The sequence below is a fragment of the Phaenicophaeus curvirostris genome, chromosome 9, assembly GCF_032191515.1.
Source record: "Phaenicophaeus curvirostris isolate KB17595 chromosome 9, BPBGC_Pcur_1.0, whole genome shotgun sequence".
Taxonomy (NCBI): domain Eukaryota; kingdom Metazoa; phylum Chordata; class Aves; order Cuculiformes; family Cuculidae; genus Phaenicophaeus; species Phaenicophaeus curvirostris.
Window position 1 is genome coordinate 22,177,446 of NC_091400.1, and position 20,073 is coordinate 22,197,518.

At 38.7% G+C, this 20,073-nt stretch overlaps 1 protein-coding gene across 25 annotated transcripts in view; it reads right to left on the reverse strand.

Annotated features, from left to right (window-relative positions):
- The window catches only part of KCNMA1 (potassium calcium-activated channel subfamily M alpha 1), a 438,776-nt gene that overhangs the window by 307,303 nt on the left and 111,400 nt on the right, over nucleotides 1-20,073 (reverse strand). For all 25 annotated transcript variants that reach the window (XM_069863465.1, XM_069863457.1, XM_069863453.1 and 22 more), the window contains exon 2: nucleotides 1,198-1,362. In XM_069863465.1, the coding sequence (XP_069719566.1) occupies nucleotides 1,198-1,362 (165 nt within the window). The remainder of the gene's footprint in view (nucleotides 1-1,197; nucleotides 1,363-20,073) is intronic.

Sequence of the window (20,073 nt, forward strand, 5' to 3'; positions counted from 1 at the left end):
TTCAGGGAGGAAAAAAAAAATCCATACTTCCATTCAGAAATATAATGGCTGCATTAAAGAACAGGCTGTCTTAAGTGAGTAGGACTTCATGAGATAGCCATAACATTTTCAAACAATATACTTTGATGAAAATATTAACTTGACTTTGCTACATCCTTTTTCTACAAATAATGTGAATATTCTCTCTAGCACAAATGTTCACTGAAGCAGTTAACCTTTAGCAAATATAACCATAAAGTAAAAAAATGTTTAAATGAACAGTCAATGTTCATACTGGAAATGGTCCTCCAGAAATCACATTCTATCAATTCAAACCCTGAAACTGATAAGTGCTATATTGAAATAAATGCATCTTGTTTTCTAAACCGAACAAAACTAACAAACAGACTCCATATATTGCTACTTATTTCTCAGATGGTTAGTCATACTGATAAGCCCAGATGTGTATAGTATCTCCTGTTATACTGTAACAAGAATATGAACATACTCTCAGAAATAATCCGACCCAATGATGTTGGCCAGCTGTCTGCAAAATCATCTGGAAATAAACTGGTACCTTGTAATATACAATGGTAAACTGCAAGGACCACAAAAGAAATAAAGTCATCAAATGTAACTGCATAAGTTTTCACACTATCTTGAACTAAAGCACATAGTAAAATGTGCTTTATATTTCAGGTTTTCGTCTTGATCGTTGGTTTGCATTTGCGCTCACATATACCTCAGTAAAACCAACACATCAATTTCTGATTGTATCGCTAGTAGCATAGGACTCTGGTTTAAGGTAATTTCTAGCCTTGATACTTAAACTGGAACAAGAATCATGGCTCTAAGATTTGTCATTTCCAATGCTGAAGGTGTCAGGACAACATGCAAAAGATCAATACGCCAGTTTTCATAAGGTGATCAATACGTCACTGCACACAGAAGACACAATGCTAGAAGCAGCAATAGAACATGCTTTCAAGCTGTTGATAAAGTCAGCATTTAATGTAAGCAAATGAGCAGAAGATACTTTTAGTAAAAAAAATAATTAATAATTAGTCTGCTATTATAGTTTCAAAAAATAAAATGGGGATTGACTCAGTGCTGATGCAACAAACCAATCAAAATTCCTTCACTAATGCTGGGACACGGTTTGTTCTATTCTTTTTGTTTAAAACAGCAATACATAAAAATCATGGAAAAGTAACTTACAAGTACTCTGCCAGTTAATGTCTGTGCAGATATCATGACTCCTGCCCAGTCCTTCACAGAGGTCATCCACCCCACTTCTGCTGCCACGTTCTCCTCTTTCTCATCTGTTGGTTTGCAGGCCCCATCTGCCTGTGTATCTCCACCACCATTGATCTTCTGGGCCTCCTGCAAAGTAAACCTTTGGGTTAGTCAATACTTAGCAACTTTACAGTTAAAGTAAAGTGGCTAAGAAATGCTAAAAAAAAGCAAATCAGTCTTCTTGGACTCCTGCTAGATGAAATTAAGCACCTGCTCAGGTTTCTCTTTAGAAACAATAGAAACAGAAATGTTATATGAAGTACCTGACTAACAACTAGATAATAGTACTCTCCTTGACATTAAATATCAAAAACATGTATTTGACATCAAATTTGCTATATGTTCCTTCCCTATAAGCTGCATAATTGCCAAGAGCTATGCAATTACAGAGTTACCTATACATGAGTTTGCCATAAATTCATAAAATCGTGGAATGGTTTGGGTTGAAAGGGGCCGTAAAGCCCATCCAGTTCCAACCCCCCTGCCATGGGCAGGGACACCTCTCACTGTATCAGGTTGCTCAAAGCCCTATCCAGCCTGCCATGGAACACCTTCAAGGGATGGGGTAGCCACCACTTCTCTGGGCAACCTGTGCCACGTCCTTCCCACCCTCACAGAAACATATTTCTTCTCTTGTTTAAATCTCCCTTCATTCAGCTTAAAACGGTTCCCCCTCGCCCTATCCCTGCACTCCCTGACCAAGAGCCCATCCCCAGCCATCAGACATACATCAAAGGAACTTTTGATATATTAGTTCAAAACAACGTGTACTAGGCGCCCACGTAATTTATGTACAATTTTTATTTACTGTCATTCAAATCAATGATCTGAGTAAATCTTCACTGAGAAGCATGACGTAACAAGACAACAATTATGAAGTGTAAGGGGAACAATAAACACCATACAGAACCTGCAGGGAACTGCCATGCTACCAGTGAACCGGTGTTTCAATGCAAGTTTTTAATATATCACAGGAGTTCTTCTGTCAGTAAGTGGCTCTCCTGGAACGGAGAGCTGGAATTTAAAGAGAAGCCTCAGCTGCACTAAGCTGACTGATGAGTCACAGGCATTGGAATTCATATCAGTCTCTCCTGGATGCTGCAGCAAGGATATTGTGCTCTGTAATGGCGTATGTGCTACAGTCACCGATGCTGCACAAAAATTAAGGGAAATTACAGGAAAAGCCAGCCTCGATTGTACAGCATTTAAAACATAGATATGCAAAGTATCCGACTGTGCCATGAGCATGCCTTCGGTGACAACATAATACTAATGACTTCCTGAATACTTGACAGGTTATGCTAAACAGGCGTAGGGGAGGCAGCAAAATTCAGTGCTGAGGCAAATACTGAGTACTTGAACTGCACTCAAAGATGTACATTAGTGCTTCAAGCACTTTGCACAGCCCAACAGCTTGAAAGATCTTGTTTATAGATGACTTTCCTATAGGCCACTAAGCAGGAAATCAATTGCCATTAATCCCCTCTGGGATATACATTATACAAGCAAAGATGTTTGACGCTGGTTCAGTGACTATTACTACAGTAGGAATACTGCATCATCACGGTCAGAGCACGTAGATATGAAATGGGCTTGAGGACAAGGCTGGACAAAAGGGTAAGGGCACTTCCTGAGAACAGTAGAATCACAGAATGCTTTGAGTTGGAAGGGATTTTTACAGGTCATCTAGTCCAATACCTCTGCAGGAGCAGGGACATCTTCAACTCGATCAGGCTGCTCAAAGCCCCATACAATCCAACCTGACCTTGAATGTTGCCAGGGATGAGGCCGCCACTGCCTCCCCTGGGCAACCTGTGACAGTGTTTCACTACCCTCATAGTAAAAAACTTCTTCCTTATATCCAGTTAAATAACAGTACTAAATACAGAACTAATAAAGCACTTGCACTGAACCTGTCAGCAAAGGCCAACAAAGCAACACTAAAAATGTAATATGAAGACCAAAAGTAGTTTCTAAAGAATCTCAGTATCGAAACTTAATTAGCTAACCAGATTCTCCTCTGTTACCCCCTCACCCAAAATGCAGGCTCTATCTACCTACCAGCAATTACAGCACAGTGCATGATGTGGCTAAATCGATAACAAATTATTCAGAGTTACAACAGCAATTTAGTACTTCCTAAGCAAATAACAAGACAGAAGATAAAAGCTACTTGGTATTTGCATAACTGGACCTCATTCCCTGACAAACCTGGACACAGTGAATCAGATGTTTTGCACTCAGCATTGAAAGAGACATACTGCATTGCATGCACAGAGAACAACCTACAGAAATGAGCTCACTGCTTAGGAGAGTGACGTATGGTACAGCACGAGGCGTTTACAGGAGAAAAACGCTTGGCTAGGAACAATTTGTGACCCACTTCACTGAGCCATAGAGATCAGTCCCAAAGAAATGACTTGAACACCATCAGTTTTTTTTATTATAAACCAGCAAAGAGAACCATAGAATGGTTTGGGTTGGAAGGGACCTTAAAGATCATCCACTTCCAAGCCTCCTGCCATAGGCATGGACACCTCCCACTAGATCAGGTTGATCAAAGCCCCACCCATGGTGGGGCAGCCAGCACTTCTCTAGGCAACCTGGGCCAGTGCCTCACCACCCGCACAGGAAAATATTTCTTCTTAATATCATAGAACCATAGAATCACCAGGTTGGAAAAGACCTCTTGAATCATCGAGTCCAACCATTCCTATCAACCACTAAATCATGTCACTGAGCACTTCGTCCACCCATCTTTTAAACACCTCCAGGGAAGGTGACTCAACCACCTCCCTGGGCAGCCTATGCCAGTGTCCAATGAACCCTTCTATGAAAAATTTTTTCCTGATATCCAGTCTGAACCTCCCCTGGTGGGGCTTGAGGCCATTCCCTCTTGTCCTGTCCCCTGTCACTTGGGAGAAGAGGCCAGCTCCTTTCTCTCTAGAGAGCAATGAGGTCTTCCCTCAGCCTCCTCTTCTCCAGGCTAAACAACCCCAGCTCTCTCAGCCGCTCCTCATAAGGCCTGTTCTCCAGCCCTTCACCAGCTTTGTTGCTCTTCTCTGTACTCTCTCCAGAGCCTCAACATCCTTCTTGTGGTGAGGGGCCCAGAACTGAACACAGTATTCGAGCTTTCCTGTCTTCTAGAAACCGAGATGCACCTACCACAAACTGTTAATAAACCAAAATATTGAGGTTTAGACAACCTAGACACATCTCTAAAGCTCCGGAGGCACTAACAGGTCTCACTGCTCTCCCGACTCTGCCTGTGGCCCAGGATGCCATTTCAGCCCAGCCCAGGGCCACCACACTGGGTCTGATCATCACCCTCACCCACAGCCCGACCCCCCATCTGGCTCCAAGGAGCATCCAATGACCCCAACCCCCAGCAAGCCCCCACCCTCACAGAGCCCTGACAGCTCCTGACTTGTTAAAAATTACATGTGCCATTTCCACCCGTTTGTCTGCCTTCTGTAGCTAATAGAGCTTGGATTTCAGAGTGTAAACTTTACCCGCCAGATTTCACTGCACAGTGGGCTTATATATTCTGTACAAGTTTATACAGAATAATAATATTACCGTGGTTTCCATACTAAAAGAGATGTAATTACCTCTTCCTCTCATATACGAAACTGAGACGGTGATTATGTGCCTAACTCAGAGGTATCATCAGTAGAGCAGAGATGAAACCACAAACTTAGTTGATTTTCCTCCCAGTACCCTCTATTTAAAACCTCAGGGATCCACACCTTGCTGAAACCATTCATAATTACAAAATTTTGTATAGAAAGTCACAGAACTACAGATAATTACACAAAGAAAGCTGAACAGAAAAGTCTTTTCTATACCAATAATTGTGAAAATATTATGGTTGGAAAATTCTGTTATTGTTTACGTGCCCCTTCCTCACCCTCAATCTTTTTGTCAATACACCAAACTGAATTTTAAAGACATAACTATTCAGTAGATTACAAAAATAACATTTCCTAACAGTCTATAAAATAGTAACCAATTTACTTCACTGAAGGAGAAAGGCAGCTTTTATATTTTCAAATGGTTCCAATACCCTAATACAGTCCATTGTGCTGTATTGACTTCTGGTTGCCAACAGAATAGAGCAGTAAGATGTGACAGACTCATTCAGCATCTGATTCTCTTACGGTATTAAAGTCTGTAGTACATTTGAATGGCTGTATTTCTGCATTTATACCCCTTATTTCACCTCTATTAAAATCTCCCACCCGTATAAGTTCTTAATTAAAATATAACTAAAACAATCATTCCCTGCCAAGTGTCATTTGGAAAAGAGTCTCACCATCAGCTATGCACCAAGCCTAACTCTTGCCACTATTGTAGCTATAATTAGTATGTTGATTAGTTGCTGTTCTGTAATATTTGTATTCAGCTAGGATATTTTATATTTTTCATCTACATGGTTAGCTTCTTAGCTTACGTTATTGGAGGTTCAGCACTAAGAAAAGTTTATTCCCAAGTCATTATGCAATTGTGCAGAGATTACTAGAGAAGATTTAAAGCTGCTTTCATTTACACTGTGTACATATCAATCCTGTTATTAACTGTAGTTTTGTTCCATTGCCGTTTCTTCATGTCAAAGCATTGACTAACCAACACCACATGCTGAAAAAGGTGCTTAAAACAATAACCTGACAGTGACAGTAAATGTTTAATTATTTACAGGTTCAGTAGCTACAAGTAAGATAATACTATCTTTAGCCACACTTCTTAGCTGTTGTTTCACAAAGCGTTCGTTATTTTAATTACTTGATGACAGGAACATCCCGGCTGATTGAGAAGAGCATATTTTGTGAAAGTTATATTACCTGAACTTAACAGCAAAATGGAAAAGAAAGCATGATGAGAAGGGGTGTACAGGAATCAGGACGCGCTGTTGTACCAATGGTTCAACATGGCCCTGGATGGGAAACTTCAATGCTTTGTCTTATATGTTCAACAATGAATACTGATTTAGATTAACCAAGTGTTGGGATCTTAAAGACAGTTACCTTAAGAAAGCAGACACTTTAAAAAAGTTTTCATTTTTGAAAATGTAGTCCTGCCTGCCTCCCTTGACCTCTCTCTATAATACCTGTACAAACATGGAACTAACACACAGACACTCTGTTCAACTCTGAAAATTATTATGTGAACTTGAAACATCATTTGACAATAATCTGCCCTTTTATAAGCCCTATAAAGGCTCAACACTGTGAAGACAACCTGGTAAGCACTCTTTGAAGTATTGGCACTGAAAAAAAGCTCAGTCCCTTGTTAAGGTATGTTTAAAATCATAGGAAGCAAGCAGGTAATATGAAAAAGAACAACTGAGTTAAAATCTGGTCAAACAAAGAAATGGACTTCTGATATTATTGTATATCTAACATTTAATTAGTATGGAAAGCACACAAAAGTCATTAGTATCAACTGCAATGAGAATACAGAACATCAAGTCATGCCTACATCACACAGGAGGAAGCAGTATGCTGAGTTTAAACAGATGTTTAGAAACATTTATACCAATAGGGCAAGCCTTGGAATTCCATCCTAGAGAACGTGAGATAAGAAAGGGCCTGACAGAATGGCAGCTGGACCTGCTTGGAGTTACATAGAAATAACAGAGCTTAGGGAAGTTAGACACCAACACAAGCAGCTTTATTCCCACTAACTGCTCCTCAATTAAGAGCATTGCACATCTAGAGCCTGCCTTTTAAGAAATGTTTTATATCAGATCAACAATACTTGTATACTGGCCAGTTTTATGCAGTGGAAATCTACATTTATGTTCCTTTCCTTTTCATTCACCTGTTTCCCCAAAGCCACCAACAGACGCTGCGTGAGGAGGAATAATTTTGCATATAAGACTATTTCTCCTTTTTGTTAGGCAGACCTTTAAAACACAGACTTCAAAATCATTAGACTTCTACCAGTAATTCAATTATATGCCCTTAGATACATTATCTCATCATTTTGGTAATTCCAAACAGGAGTCTTAAATTTATATAAAACTATAACATAACGCTGCATTCTCAGCAGCTGCGCAATACACAGTGAATGTCAAGATACCAGGTACCTACTAAATGGATTTCCACAGCAGATGATCTCCATCAGACCTAGTTACCATCTGTAGTCTTCATCTTAATAGTTACTAAGCACCAGTTCATCCAGTGCTAAAAAGCACCTAAAAAACTCAACTCAAAGCAGTTCACCTGTTCAACCGCAGTTTAGCAAACACAGGACTTCACTGGAATACTGATAAACAAAACAGATGGGAATGCGAGAAATAATTAGCTGTATTAAGTCTTACAAACCTCTTTGAAAGAGACAAGCTTGTAGAAAAGAGAGTGCAAACACTAAAATAACTAAATGTGAGCCAAGACACTCCCGATAAACCAGCCTATCCACGGCATTTCTTTGAATATTAGGTTCTTACTCAATATTAGGTTACATTGACCTCACTTATACTGTACCTACAGCTTGGCTTGCTTCAAGGGATTAATTATTGATATCCAGAAAAACATTATTCCTTTCACTGAATAAAAGGGAACAGAACGATCTGCAGAAAACACAGCTGATGAGATAGCCAAGCGTTTTCCTCTCATAAAATATTCACTAGCTATGTAATTTGGTGTTAGCAAATTTGGCAGGTTAAGAAAAATACAGTCCAAAAACAAATTATAAAACTTTTCTTATGAGATGATAAACTTCTGTGAAACAACTGTTCTTTTTGTTTCGTGCCTTCCTGAAGAAATCTTCAGAAGCTCCTGGCTAGTTCTAGCTCATAACCAGAACCTTAACTTCTTCTGCTAACGACAAAAAACCCATGACTGTGACCAGTTTAAGTTGCAAGACCAAATAAATGTTTTTTTCCAGCCACTGGCATCTCTTCTGCATTTGTGAATAACCTCAGTAATCCTGACGGGATTTTGTTCTATACTCTTCATATTTTGTATGGGTTACTTGTACAAAATCCCATTTTGTGTCACTGTTTTGACTGACAAACTGCTGCAGTAGACACATTTATTCTAAAACCTTGACTTGAGAGACAATGGAAACTAGATGAGTAAAATACAGTGTTCCACAATCCTGCAAACAGCATTACAGTCTACCAAATGACGAGGTCCTGAGCATGGGTCTACTTAAAAACACTAAACAGCAAACACCTACGTTATCTGTAATGTAAAGAAAATACAAAAATATTAAGTTCAAAGTTTAAAAATTTCTACACATTGATGGAGGTGAACAATAATGGAGACGTTATTGATGTAAAACAGTATATCTGAATAATTGTGAAAGTTGGCTGACTGAATTCCATACTAGCCTAAGAACTGGGAGACATGCTGAAGTCCCTGTTCTGCCACCAAAATTTTGAAGTCATCAGTGACCTTATTTAGTCTTTTTACATCTTCATCACAGCTATAGAACAAGAACAATGGTCATTTCTGCTGGACAAAAATCATACCAAGTTAAACATGTATAGGATTTTAAGTGTTTCGGTATTACACAAAGGGTAGATACAGACACAGTATAAGGAATCAAAGTAAAACATGCTAAAAAAATACTGGTAAAGATTGTTGAACTAGTTACAAGACAATTAAATGGATAAAATAGAAGTGTAAAAGGGAAGAAATAAAGAACTCCAGGCATTGCAGTGAAACAAACAATCATAATATTAATAATGAGACCAGGAAAGTAAAAAAAGACAATCAAAACAGTGCCCACTAGAGTTATAGAAAAGAGGAGAGAAATATAGGATTGCACAATATGACCATCCAACAATCATTTTCAAATCACACGTAATGAAAGAGACTGACAGAAGGAGAGAATGATTCTCGCAGCTAAAAACTTTGCCTTTTTTATTCCTGATAGTGTATCAGACCACATTTATAGAAATAAATAACTACTGAATTTGTCATAAAACTACTTAACAAGTTAACAATAGAAAAATAAATAAAGATATGACAAGTCTGATGTACAAGTTAGGAATATTCGCTGAAAATATCTCACTAATTCTACAATTAATATCCAGTTCATATCCATAATTCTATTCTCCTTTTCTGTAGTCAACAGAGCATTTTTTATTAATTTCCTGTACAAAGACCGAATTATTATCATATTAAAATATTCCCTGAAGACTCCGTTCAATTATAAAGTAGCAGACAAAATGGCAAAACAAGCATTTCATTTTATTAATGGGGACACTAACTTTAAATCAAAGGAGACATGTCATTATTCTATGGTTCCCACACACCATAGAAACAGGTACACTAGGCAGATTACACAATTACTACACATGACAGAACATTAGTCTTTAACTGGCTTTTCTGTGGTTCCAATGTTAGCCAGAGACCAAATGTATTTTAAAAAGAACTTTAAAGTAGCCATGCTAGGTCAGTAACCTTAAATATGATGGAAACCAAACTTGTAAAAACATATGAAGCTATATCAAAAGGGATCTAAATACAAAAACTACAGGAAGTTAAAGAATCCTTAATGGAAAAGCCTAGTGAAAGGTGTATATACTTTCTGCTGTCCTCGCTTTTTGTTTCCTCCCACCTAACAGAAGGCAAATCAAAGAAAGCATACAATTGAAAATAAAATTGATACAGACATTATAATTAAATGAACATTGCCAAATTATCTACATCCTATTGACTAAAATCCACAGATTATAAAACCTTTTAAATATCAGTAATTCAAAGTACACTTGTTTCAAGCAATGAAAAACATGTTTCACTTACTGTCTTTATACTCAACACATTTTTGCGACATTACATGAGTGATTTCAATCTGAAAGTCTCAAAGGGCCTCATGAATATGAGAAAGGTCTTAAGAACTGAGGAAAAAAATGATAAACAGTGGGGAAATTACCTAACTTGATTATCTTGATTACAGGAAGTACTTGAGCTGATTGCTTGTAATTTTGTTGTTGTTGTTAACATTAAGTAATACACAACTCTAAGCTAAGTTTTTCAATAACCTCCTGGTTTTCGTACCATGAAAGGATGAAAAATACTCTGAACACATTTGATTTTGCCTAATTTTAAGACAAAAACTGTCAGTAAATATTTTATGATCTATATGATCTAAGTTGCAAGAGCGGCTTTTACAAACTAATTACATTGCAGAAGCTGAAATAAATCAACTGTTGAAAAAAGTATTCTCTACCAGGAATAATGACCTGTTTTAATGTTGAATAAAAGGTTCCCATAGAAGAAAGTTTATTTCATTGAAAGATATAAACAAATATACTTTATAAAGAGTATAACATTGGTTCACGAGTAAAATTGAACTTCACAATATCTTTTCAGTTGCATGCTTTTCTCCATCTGCTCAATTACAGAAGAGGAGGCTTATACCTATCAGCAATTTACCTATTACCTACTCATTATATTAGATTCATAACACTTGCTTGCTTGTGCTACCAGAGAGAAAAAGATTCAGACTGGATTATAGAAGGGAATTATCCCCCTCTTCCCTGTATTACAGATAAGGAAACTAGTGCAGCTAGCACTCAAACTGGTACTTCTCCGATGCCCGAAAACCACAAGGACTCCATGTATCAGGAAAAATGTTACACAGCTAGTAGTCTCAAAGCATAAGGTGCCATAACTACTCCAAAACTACTTCATACTTGTGTGACAGAATTAACTACTCACTTCCTTCAACAACAAAACACCCTAGAAAACTGGGTGACAGGAATTTCAGGTCTTCATTTGACTCAAATCAAACATTTTTACATGGAAGGAATGGCTTCTGTTTTATGTGAAATAGCCAATTATTCATTATATGAGTATAGGCAACCTTCCTCAGTGCTGAGCCTGTCATACAGAATTTATTCACATTTAGATTTTTACAAAGAGAACTACGATTTTTCAGAAGATTTTAGAAGTAACAGAACAAAAGATGAAGGAGGAAGCATGAGACAAAAAAAACCTGAATGTCAAAAATTATTTGGTAACATCGTAAAACACATGGATGGATGATGATTTTAAGAATGCTGGAGAAACATTCTATTACTATTCTATTACATCTATCGTATTAAGATTATAAAGGAAATCACAATTAATTAAAGGCAGGTCTCTGCAAGATACAAAGCCATGTCTAAGCCTTTACTGACACAGAAAATTACGTTCCCACGTGCAGTACATAAATATTGAAAGAGCAACAGGTCATCCAATGAGTAATTAAAAGTATTTAATAGCACACAACACTTTTTGCCTCAGAGATTACAGAGTGTAATGCAGCATTCAGACTGAATGAAATTGGGACTTGGTGAGGGAGGGGGGTGCAGAGGGAGACAGTCGAAGAGCACAAAAACATGGAGGAATCCAGAGGACAGAGACACAGCTCTCACTTTCAAAATTATGGAAAATGCAGATTTAGTTGTAAAGTAACAATTTCAATTATTACTTTGAAATAATTATGTTAAACTAAACAATCTCCCTGAAGGACCAGTTATGTCACATTGTAAGGGCTATTATTCAAGCAAGTAGCTATGGCCTCATTCATTATCCACATCTATGAAAACAAATTTAGTGTAATCTGAATCTCATGACTCCCGTGCATAAATGATTAATTAGATGAAAGTTTTTTTAAACTGAAAAGAAGAAAACTTCCTTGTAGATAAATTTCTTTTAGGTAATGTTTTACTTCGCTTCACGTCCCAGATACCAAATACCAGCACCCAAATTACCCCAAGTAAGTACCTGTAAACTGCAAATGCAGCAGCTGGTACTGTTATGATGCAAAGAAACATATGTGGTTCCTACAAATTCATAGATACAGACTGAAATCTAAGGCAGAGAAGAGAAGCAAGTTAAATTTTTGTTTGACTTGCATGCTATAGCTCCATTAATTTTCATTTCCGCCATATAGAATGAAAACAAGCCCAGTGAATTCTTTTTGATTTCCTTTACCTCTTCACTTTAAAGCACAGGAATAACTTTAACTGGCACAGAGATCATCTCCTCCTTGTGCGGGCGTACCAGTGATGCAGTGCTAGGAATTGATGCATGACTGTGACATTGAACACAGCCTTTATAAGCAATCAGAAGTTGGACTACTGGAAAATAAAGATACACGGTGTCCATTCTTGGCTCCCATAACACAAAGAATTATATCTAAGCCTCCTTGCTCATGGTAGGATTCAATCTGCCTGTACCAAAACTTGTAGACGAAGCTCTGACTCCAACAGGTCATGCTCTAAATGAGAACAGGAGCTCTTTGAAGTTGCTCAGAGGCTCAAATTGTTAGAAGCAGCCCTAGCCAAGCTGCATGAGTAGCACAGGGCAGGTGAATGCTTAAAGGCAGACATCATCCTGTGTCACGAGTCTGCAGGTTTTGGCTTCAAGATTCATTAAACCAGAAAATACTGCATCTGTCACAAAAACATGCTACCTCTGAATATTCACACTGTCTATAAATTATGCATGGTGCAGTAAGCAGTTATTATCCACCAATCAAGAAAGATAACTAACAGAGGGGAGAGGATAGGGCAGATTAAATTTTTAGCTCTTTTTCAAAGATAGAATAAGAGTAAGTAAAGACATTAAAGGATAACAATTGTCAAATCATCACAAAGTATTCAGTTTTAATTTACTCAGCCTTCAGGGGAGCAGAAGAAGTTGACAATGATCAGTCACAAAGTTAATACTACTATGGAAATTTCAGTCTTGAAAAGAGGAAATCAACTATGCCCTGTGTTTACATCTTGAAATTTTATGACAATCTGGTAACTTTATTACACGGCCTAGAACTCCACTTTTTATTTTAAATTTTACATAAATTATTCTTGTAGAAGAGTTCATGGTGGCATAAAGATCAAAAAGCTCATCAAAGCAGGCTGCCACGCTTCACACTACTCACAAGCTGTGTTTTACAGAACCTACTCATCAGCTTCAAAATGGAGTTTTTCTCCATTTACAGCACTGCATAATTACTTCACACAGCTCCCCAAGATGCAGGTGCCCCCCGTAATTTATTCATTGACATTGATTCACTGACAATCCCATCCAAGTAACACATGAAGTGAGAAAATTACCTTTACTACTTCTTAAGGAAAAAAAAAAGCGTTTAATTAAGTGCTAGTAAAGAAAGTACCAGTAGATCCATACTTAATGGAAATCTTCCAAACATCTGAATCTAGCTTACTCAGTAAAAACACACTGAAGTAATACATATAACTAAACAAAGCATTTCAGAAACGAAATTTGAGAAATAATAGCAGGTGATGTGAATGCTGGGGTCTGTCTCTACACAATGACAGAAGTTGATGACTCAACGATTCTTGTGGGTCCCTTCCAACTCAGGACATTCTATGATTCTGTTCCACAAAATCTCTCTCTTTCAGATTCAGCTCATGGAAACCAAAAAGGAGGCATGAACTGTACGATCAGCCTTATTTTCTATTTCAAAAGCATGACTTTTATCCTCAAAAACTAGTTCAGCAAATTATATGGGACCTACAGTTTACAAAGGAAGGAGTCCTACGCAGCAAGATTCCCATTTTGTTTGCAGATATACAGCTCTAAGAAAAGTATTCAAGAATATTTTTCTTCCTGGTCACCCTCTAAATCCTCACTGTCACTATGTGATGCTCTGTGCATAATTCAAGGGCTCAGTTTTATTAATACTTCTAAGGTGCTCAAAATACTAAAACTGATATGTAATATTTCAGTACGTTTACTTTTGATTACTGTTGATGCCCCTTATTGGCAACTGTTACTGCCTGGGTTAACTAACTGAAGGCATCTAGTGGTCCTCACCCTAGGTTGCAAGAGATTCCCAATGAATAAAATTAAATTCCTGTGAAGAAAGAAGCTTCTTTCCTAAGACGAAGTCATATATCAGATTTTTGCGCTGTGCTGTTTTAATAAAAGCTTGACTTCTAATCATTTTAAAAGGCACTCTGGAAGTAAAGTCTCCTTGTTATTGATTAGATCAATAAAAAGAGCTATAAAAATGCAAATGAAAAAATATGTTGCCTTAACTCAGTTTTCATTATTTTCAGGATTCAAAAATGATAGAGGAATTTTATTTCCTCTGAAAACCCAGGACCACTGCCATTTGTATTTAAGTCAAAATCACCGAGTTCCACAGAAATCTCCTTCTGCACTGATTTCTGCTCACACAGGAGTAACAGAAAGCTATAAACCAAGCAAACTTTACAAACTCCTCTTCATAAAAGCATGTTCTACACGAAGTTCCAAGCAACCAGAGCAGGTACAGAAGAGGACCATAAAAACATTCAGAGGGATGGAACATTTCTATAAAGAAAGGCTGAGGGAGCTAGGGTTGTTCAGCCTGGAAAAGAGAAGGCACTGGGGAGACCTTACAGCAGCCTTCAAGTACTGAAAGGCTGATGAGGACAGATTCTTTAGCAAGGTCTGTTGCGACAGGACAAGGGATGATGGCTTTAAACTAAAACAGGGTGGATTTATACTAGGTACAAGGAAAACTTTTTTTACAGTGAAGGTTGCGAAACACAGGCACAGCTTGTGCAGGGAACTAGTGGAGATTCCGTCCCTGGAAACATTCAAAGTCAGGCTGGATGGGGCTCTGAGCAATCTGATCGAGTTGAAGGTGTCCCTGCTCCTGCAGGGTTGGGGTTGGACTGGATGACCTGTAAAGATCCCTTGCAACCCAAACTATTTTATGATTCTATGATTACCTGAAACAGAAGCTAATGTGAAAAAAACACCCAGCAAGTCAGTAATTGAGATACTTTGCTTTCTATCCGTTCTTTTCCTAAAGCTATTAGCTTTGCCTATTACATGCACCAACAAACCTACAAATCTTTAGAGCTTCTATAAGTCAGAAAGTGATCTTCGTGAGCTGCTATTTAAGTACATACCACCTCATTAATTCTCCTGCTCTGTCATCTCCAGCAACACCTCTGCAGGTATGGTGCTAAATGCAATTTCCTCCTTGTCTCTAAGCGTTTTCAAAAACAGATACAATACAACAGGAAGGGGGAGACAACAACTGGGCCCTCACCCTCCCACCTCTCAGAACTGTGGTCTCACCAAAAAGGTCCTGAGCATGTTTCCCACTATGATCAGCTACAGCAGCTTTTAACACACGAAAACAAACCCTGTGAAAGCCAGTAGCGCCTTTTTTTAATAATACCAGTCAGAACAAGAATAAAAAGGAGCCTGAATTTTGCTATAAGCCATCTCTCTGGATACTATCATCTCCATAGGGATTATAATCTAGAAAAGACATTTTCAGCATTGTGAAGCACCATGTGAAAATTCACAATGACACCATTTTGTCCAGAACTATGCAAGTACGCAGATTAAGCTGGTGGTTCCTCTGTTTGAGTTGATGTCAAATTGAGTATGAAACTCAGGAGTGTGCCCTGGCAGCCAAAGTGGCCAACCACGTCCTGGGATGCAGTAAACGCAGCATCACAAGCCAGTTGAGACGATTGTCCCACTCGGCACTGCGCTGGTGCACCCCCACCTTGAGCACTGTGTGCAGTTTTGGATGCCTCAGTACAAGAAGGACAGCAAACAAACAGAGTTACAAGGAGAGCAGCCAAGACTGTGAAAGGTCTTGAGGGCAAGATTTATGAGGAGTGACTGAGGCCACTTGGCTTGTTCAGCTTGGAGAAGAGAAGGCTTAAGGGTGATCTCATCGCAGTCTATAATGTCCTCAAGGGCGGCAGCAGAGGCAAATGGGCTCATCTCCTCTCTCCAGTGACCACAGACAGGGCACAGGGGAATGGAATTAAGCTGTTTCAAGGGAAGTTCAGAGTGGACATCAGGAAAAGGCTTTTCATGGAAAAGGTAGTTGGTCACAGGAACAGGCTCCCCAAGGAAGCGGTCACAGCACCAAACCTGTCTGAGTTCAAAGAGCTTCTGGACAATGCTTTTCGTCAGATGATTTAGTTTTAGGTAGTGCTGCAAGGAGCATGGATTTGGACTCAGTGATCCTTATGGGTCCCTTCCAACTTGAGATAATCTATAAATAATCTCCTAACCTTCACTCTAAATCTGCCTTTTTCTAAAACTAACCTTTCTTAAACCCTTCTAATCTCCTTATACACTCATGATCTCTGACCCTGCCCTTTATCCTAACACAGTAGTAGATGGGGAAAGAAACCCCTGAGCTTCCATTACCTCAGTAGGTGTTTAGTGATAAAGAAAAAAATGCTAAGACAAGATTTATTATCTAAGCCATTTATTCACGAGATAGGGAGCCTTCTTAATTTTGTACTTTCTATCTGCTTGGGGTGGGGTTTTTTGAGATTTTCTATTATTTTTCCCCTTCCCCCTCCCCATTCCATCTATAACAGTTTGTCATTCTGTGTCTGCAAGTTTGGCTCAGCCTCCACTTTCTTTCTGAGCATCCTCTGCTATCGCCACTGATTGTGGTGGCACCAAGTACTGAAAAGATGATCAACAGCAGCATACATCCTTCTGCAGGAAACTCCACCAGCCACCTGGGGACAGCAGATGTTTTTGTTATTGCTCATGCCTTATAGGAGCCAATACTAACCCACGGAAGGTGCCAAAAAATGGAAGTAAGACTTACAGCAGGAATAATACTGTGGTCCAACGGACACTGAGGTTACCATTTAACTAAATACAGAATTCACAGGAGGACACAAGCGAATTACCAAAATGGTTACACAACCTTTCAGCTTGCTGGAAAGATTTTTGTTGTTAGAGCAAAATAAAAACATAATTGTAATACAAAAATACCAGTAGACAGGGTCAAAACCCAGTAGTGTCTTTGGCAAGGCTACTGCAACTGGGATACTGGAATAATAAAAGCTACCAGACACAGTAATCAGACTCCAGAAGGAGGATGAAAGTTGCATTGTTTTCACCGTTTACTTTTACAAGTAAACACACAGGAATTGCTGGAACAAATATGCAGACACAGTTTGCTGATGTACAACTTACAGCAATGAAGGAGAAAAAACAGATTTCTGAAAATTATATGAAGCCCAATTTAGATTTGTATCAGTATGGAATTTGCTTGGACTCTGCTTCATTACTGCTTCTGAAAAAAAATGTTTTGCATAGTAAATTTAGACATAAAATGTAAGAATTTCCAATACTGTCATAAAAGGAAACTGGAACACTACACAAATCCTCACAGGTGAGTATCCATGTGGTTTTAGTTTATGTAGTCAAGTTATCTTTGTAATGTATTTAATACTGGTACCGAACATTGCTTTTGGAAAAAAACTCTGTTGCAGACTTATTGGCATAGAAGTTTCATGACTTGATAAAAAGTTACAGTGAATAAGGCTTTCTTTAACTTGTCCCTTAGAACCACTAACAAATGAGGTATTATGTGTTTTCTAAGAAATTAAAATAGTTGCTATATTGAGTGTACACAAAATACTTCAGCTTTCAATTTAATTTCTTCCTGGAATTGTCATTATTTCACATTATATTTAAAAACAATCTGAAACATGCCTACCTTTTTCTTTTTAAACAAAAGGCTACACACAGCTTTCTTTTTCATCTAGTGCTTTTGAAATATTCTATTCAGCTCAGCCTAACCATCATTTTCAAAAAGTACTTAAAAAACCCTTTAAGATCAGCTCAAATATAGCTGGAAGAAGGGAGGAAAATGGAATAAAACAATCCACACAAATTTATGCTTGAAGGAGGGCAAGCTTCCCATCACAAGAGAAACTCTTAACTCCATAACTCACTTCACCTTGCAGAAAGGGAACCATCAGAGGTGTGGATACAAATCTTGATCCTGATCACCAAAACAGTGCAAAGGCCATCCCAACAATTAATTCATGTGAATAAAAGAGCCTATTTCTTGCAAGAAGCTTATAGACCTTTTACAAATTAACTCTAGATTACTCAAATAATCCTTGGAGTCTGCTTCCTGATGTCTTGGACACAGGGCATCCCAGCAATGGTGGCATCTGGAGCTCAGAAGAATGCTATCATTACTCAGAGACCTACCAACCATACCAATATTTACCAACAATACCAGACCTACCGATATTTAGCAAAATGATCATCAGTCATAAAAAAAAAATACATTTTTAAAAATGTATGATTTTCTGCTGTGCTCTGTGCTCTCTGTAATCAGCAAGTTCTGCTGGAATCCAAGGAGGGGAAATTTTTCATCAACACAGGCATATCAATTATGAGAATGTCAGCCCCGTTGGAAGCCAGTTTCAAACTGTTGTGAGCTAGCCTGTTTATGAGATGGCTGGAGCAAAACAGCAGAAAAGACTAAAAATAAAAGGAACACTGAACAGAAAAAGTAAGTTAGAACTAAATGCAAGTCTTAAGTCCCTGCAACAAAACTGTTCCTCGTTCCTTCAGTAGGAGTTTAGGGTTGCATCTCTGTTTTTACAATTAACTTGCTCTCCATGTGCACACCTCACACATGCCATCCAGGCATTACTAAAAGTCCTGATACATGAACTATGCTTGACAACACACTCATCCACTGAAATAAATAGCCTGTGATGCCAATCACAGATATAACACACAAACTTGACAAGAGAATTTAGTTGATGCCACTGGCAGTTGTTTAGATAATGAACACAGAATCTCAGAATGGTTGGTTAGACAGGACCTATGGGATTATCCAGCCCAAACACCCTGCTACAGCCAGTTGCACAGGATGGCATTCAGGCAGGTTTTGAATATCTCCAGAGGAGACTCCACAGCATCTCTGGGCAGCGGGTTCCAGTGCTCCCTCACTCTCAGAGTATAGAGTTTTTTCTCATATTCAGCTGAAACTTCTTGTGTTCCAGTTTCTGCCCATTGCCCTTAGTCCTGCTGCTGGGCACCACTGAAAACAGTCTGGCCCGATCCTCCTGACCTGCATCTTTTAGATGCTGATCAGCATTGATAAGATCACGTCTCTGTGTTCTCTTCTCCAAGTTACATGGAACCAGGGTGCTCAGCCTCTCCTCATAAGAGATGCTCCAGTCCCCCCGTCATCTCTGTGGCCTCTCCTGGACTGCCTCCAGTAGTTCCTTGTCTCTCCTCAGATGAGGAGCCCAGCAATGGACACCGGACTCCAGATGGGGCTTCACTAAGGCAAAGCCGAGGGGGAGGAGAATCTCCCTTGCCCTCCTGGCCACACTCTACTTAATACACCCCAGGATACTCTTGGCCTTCTTAGCCACAAGGGCACATTGCTGGCGCACCTGCTAAACCATTACATCAAGAAGATTAAAACACCTCTACAAAAATTGCCTCGTGACTTCTATTAAACCTGAAGTTAGCAAAACACCTTCTGCATCTGGTAAATGACAACTAAACAAACATGAGGTCACTGATTATGAGAAGACATTCCTGCTGAATCAACCAGGCTTGCTAAGAGTGCTCGTACTAAAGAGTGATGCCCTCCCCAAATGCCACAATACTCTTTTGTAGGAATAGAGATTCTAGAATAGATTATTTACACACTGATATTAGAATTTAATTCTTGAAAGACCCTAAAGTTGTTTAAGGCTCTTTCCCCAACTACTAGCAGACATTAATATCCATGTTGTGACAAAATTATCTCAGAAAACAGAAGCTTATGTTTCCAGTATTTTTGTCCAAATATATTCAGACAAACAATACTACCACTGATAAATCTGAATCTTTCACAAACTCCTCTGAATCTATAAAATCTGCAGAAGGCCCTCAAGAACTGAATACAGCTTCCTGAAATGAAAAATGCTTTCACTGATGAAAATATGCATACTTCCCCTTAGAGCATAGTGTCTTATGTGTCCTCTTTCTATATCTCCTTGCAATCAAAATGTGTTAACTTACTGGCCTTGTTTATGATGCG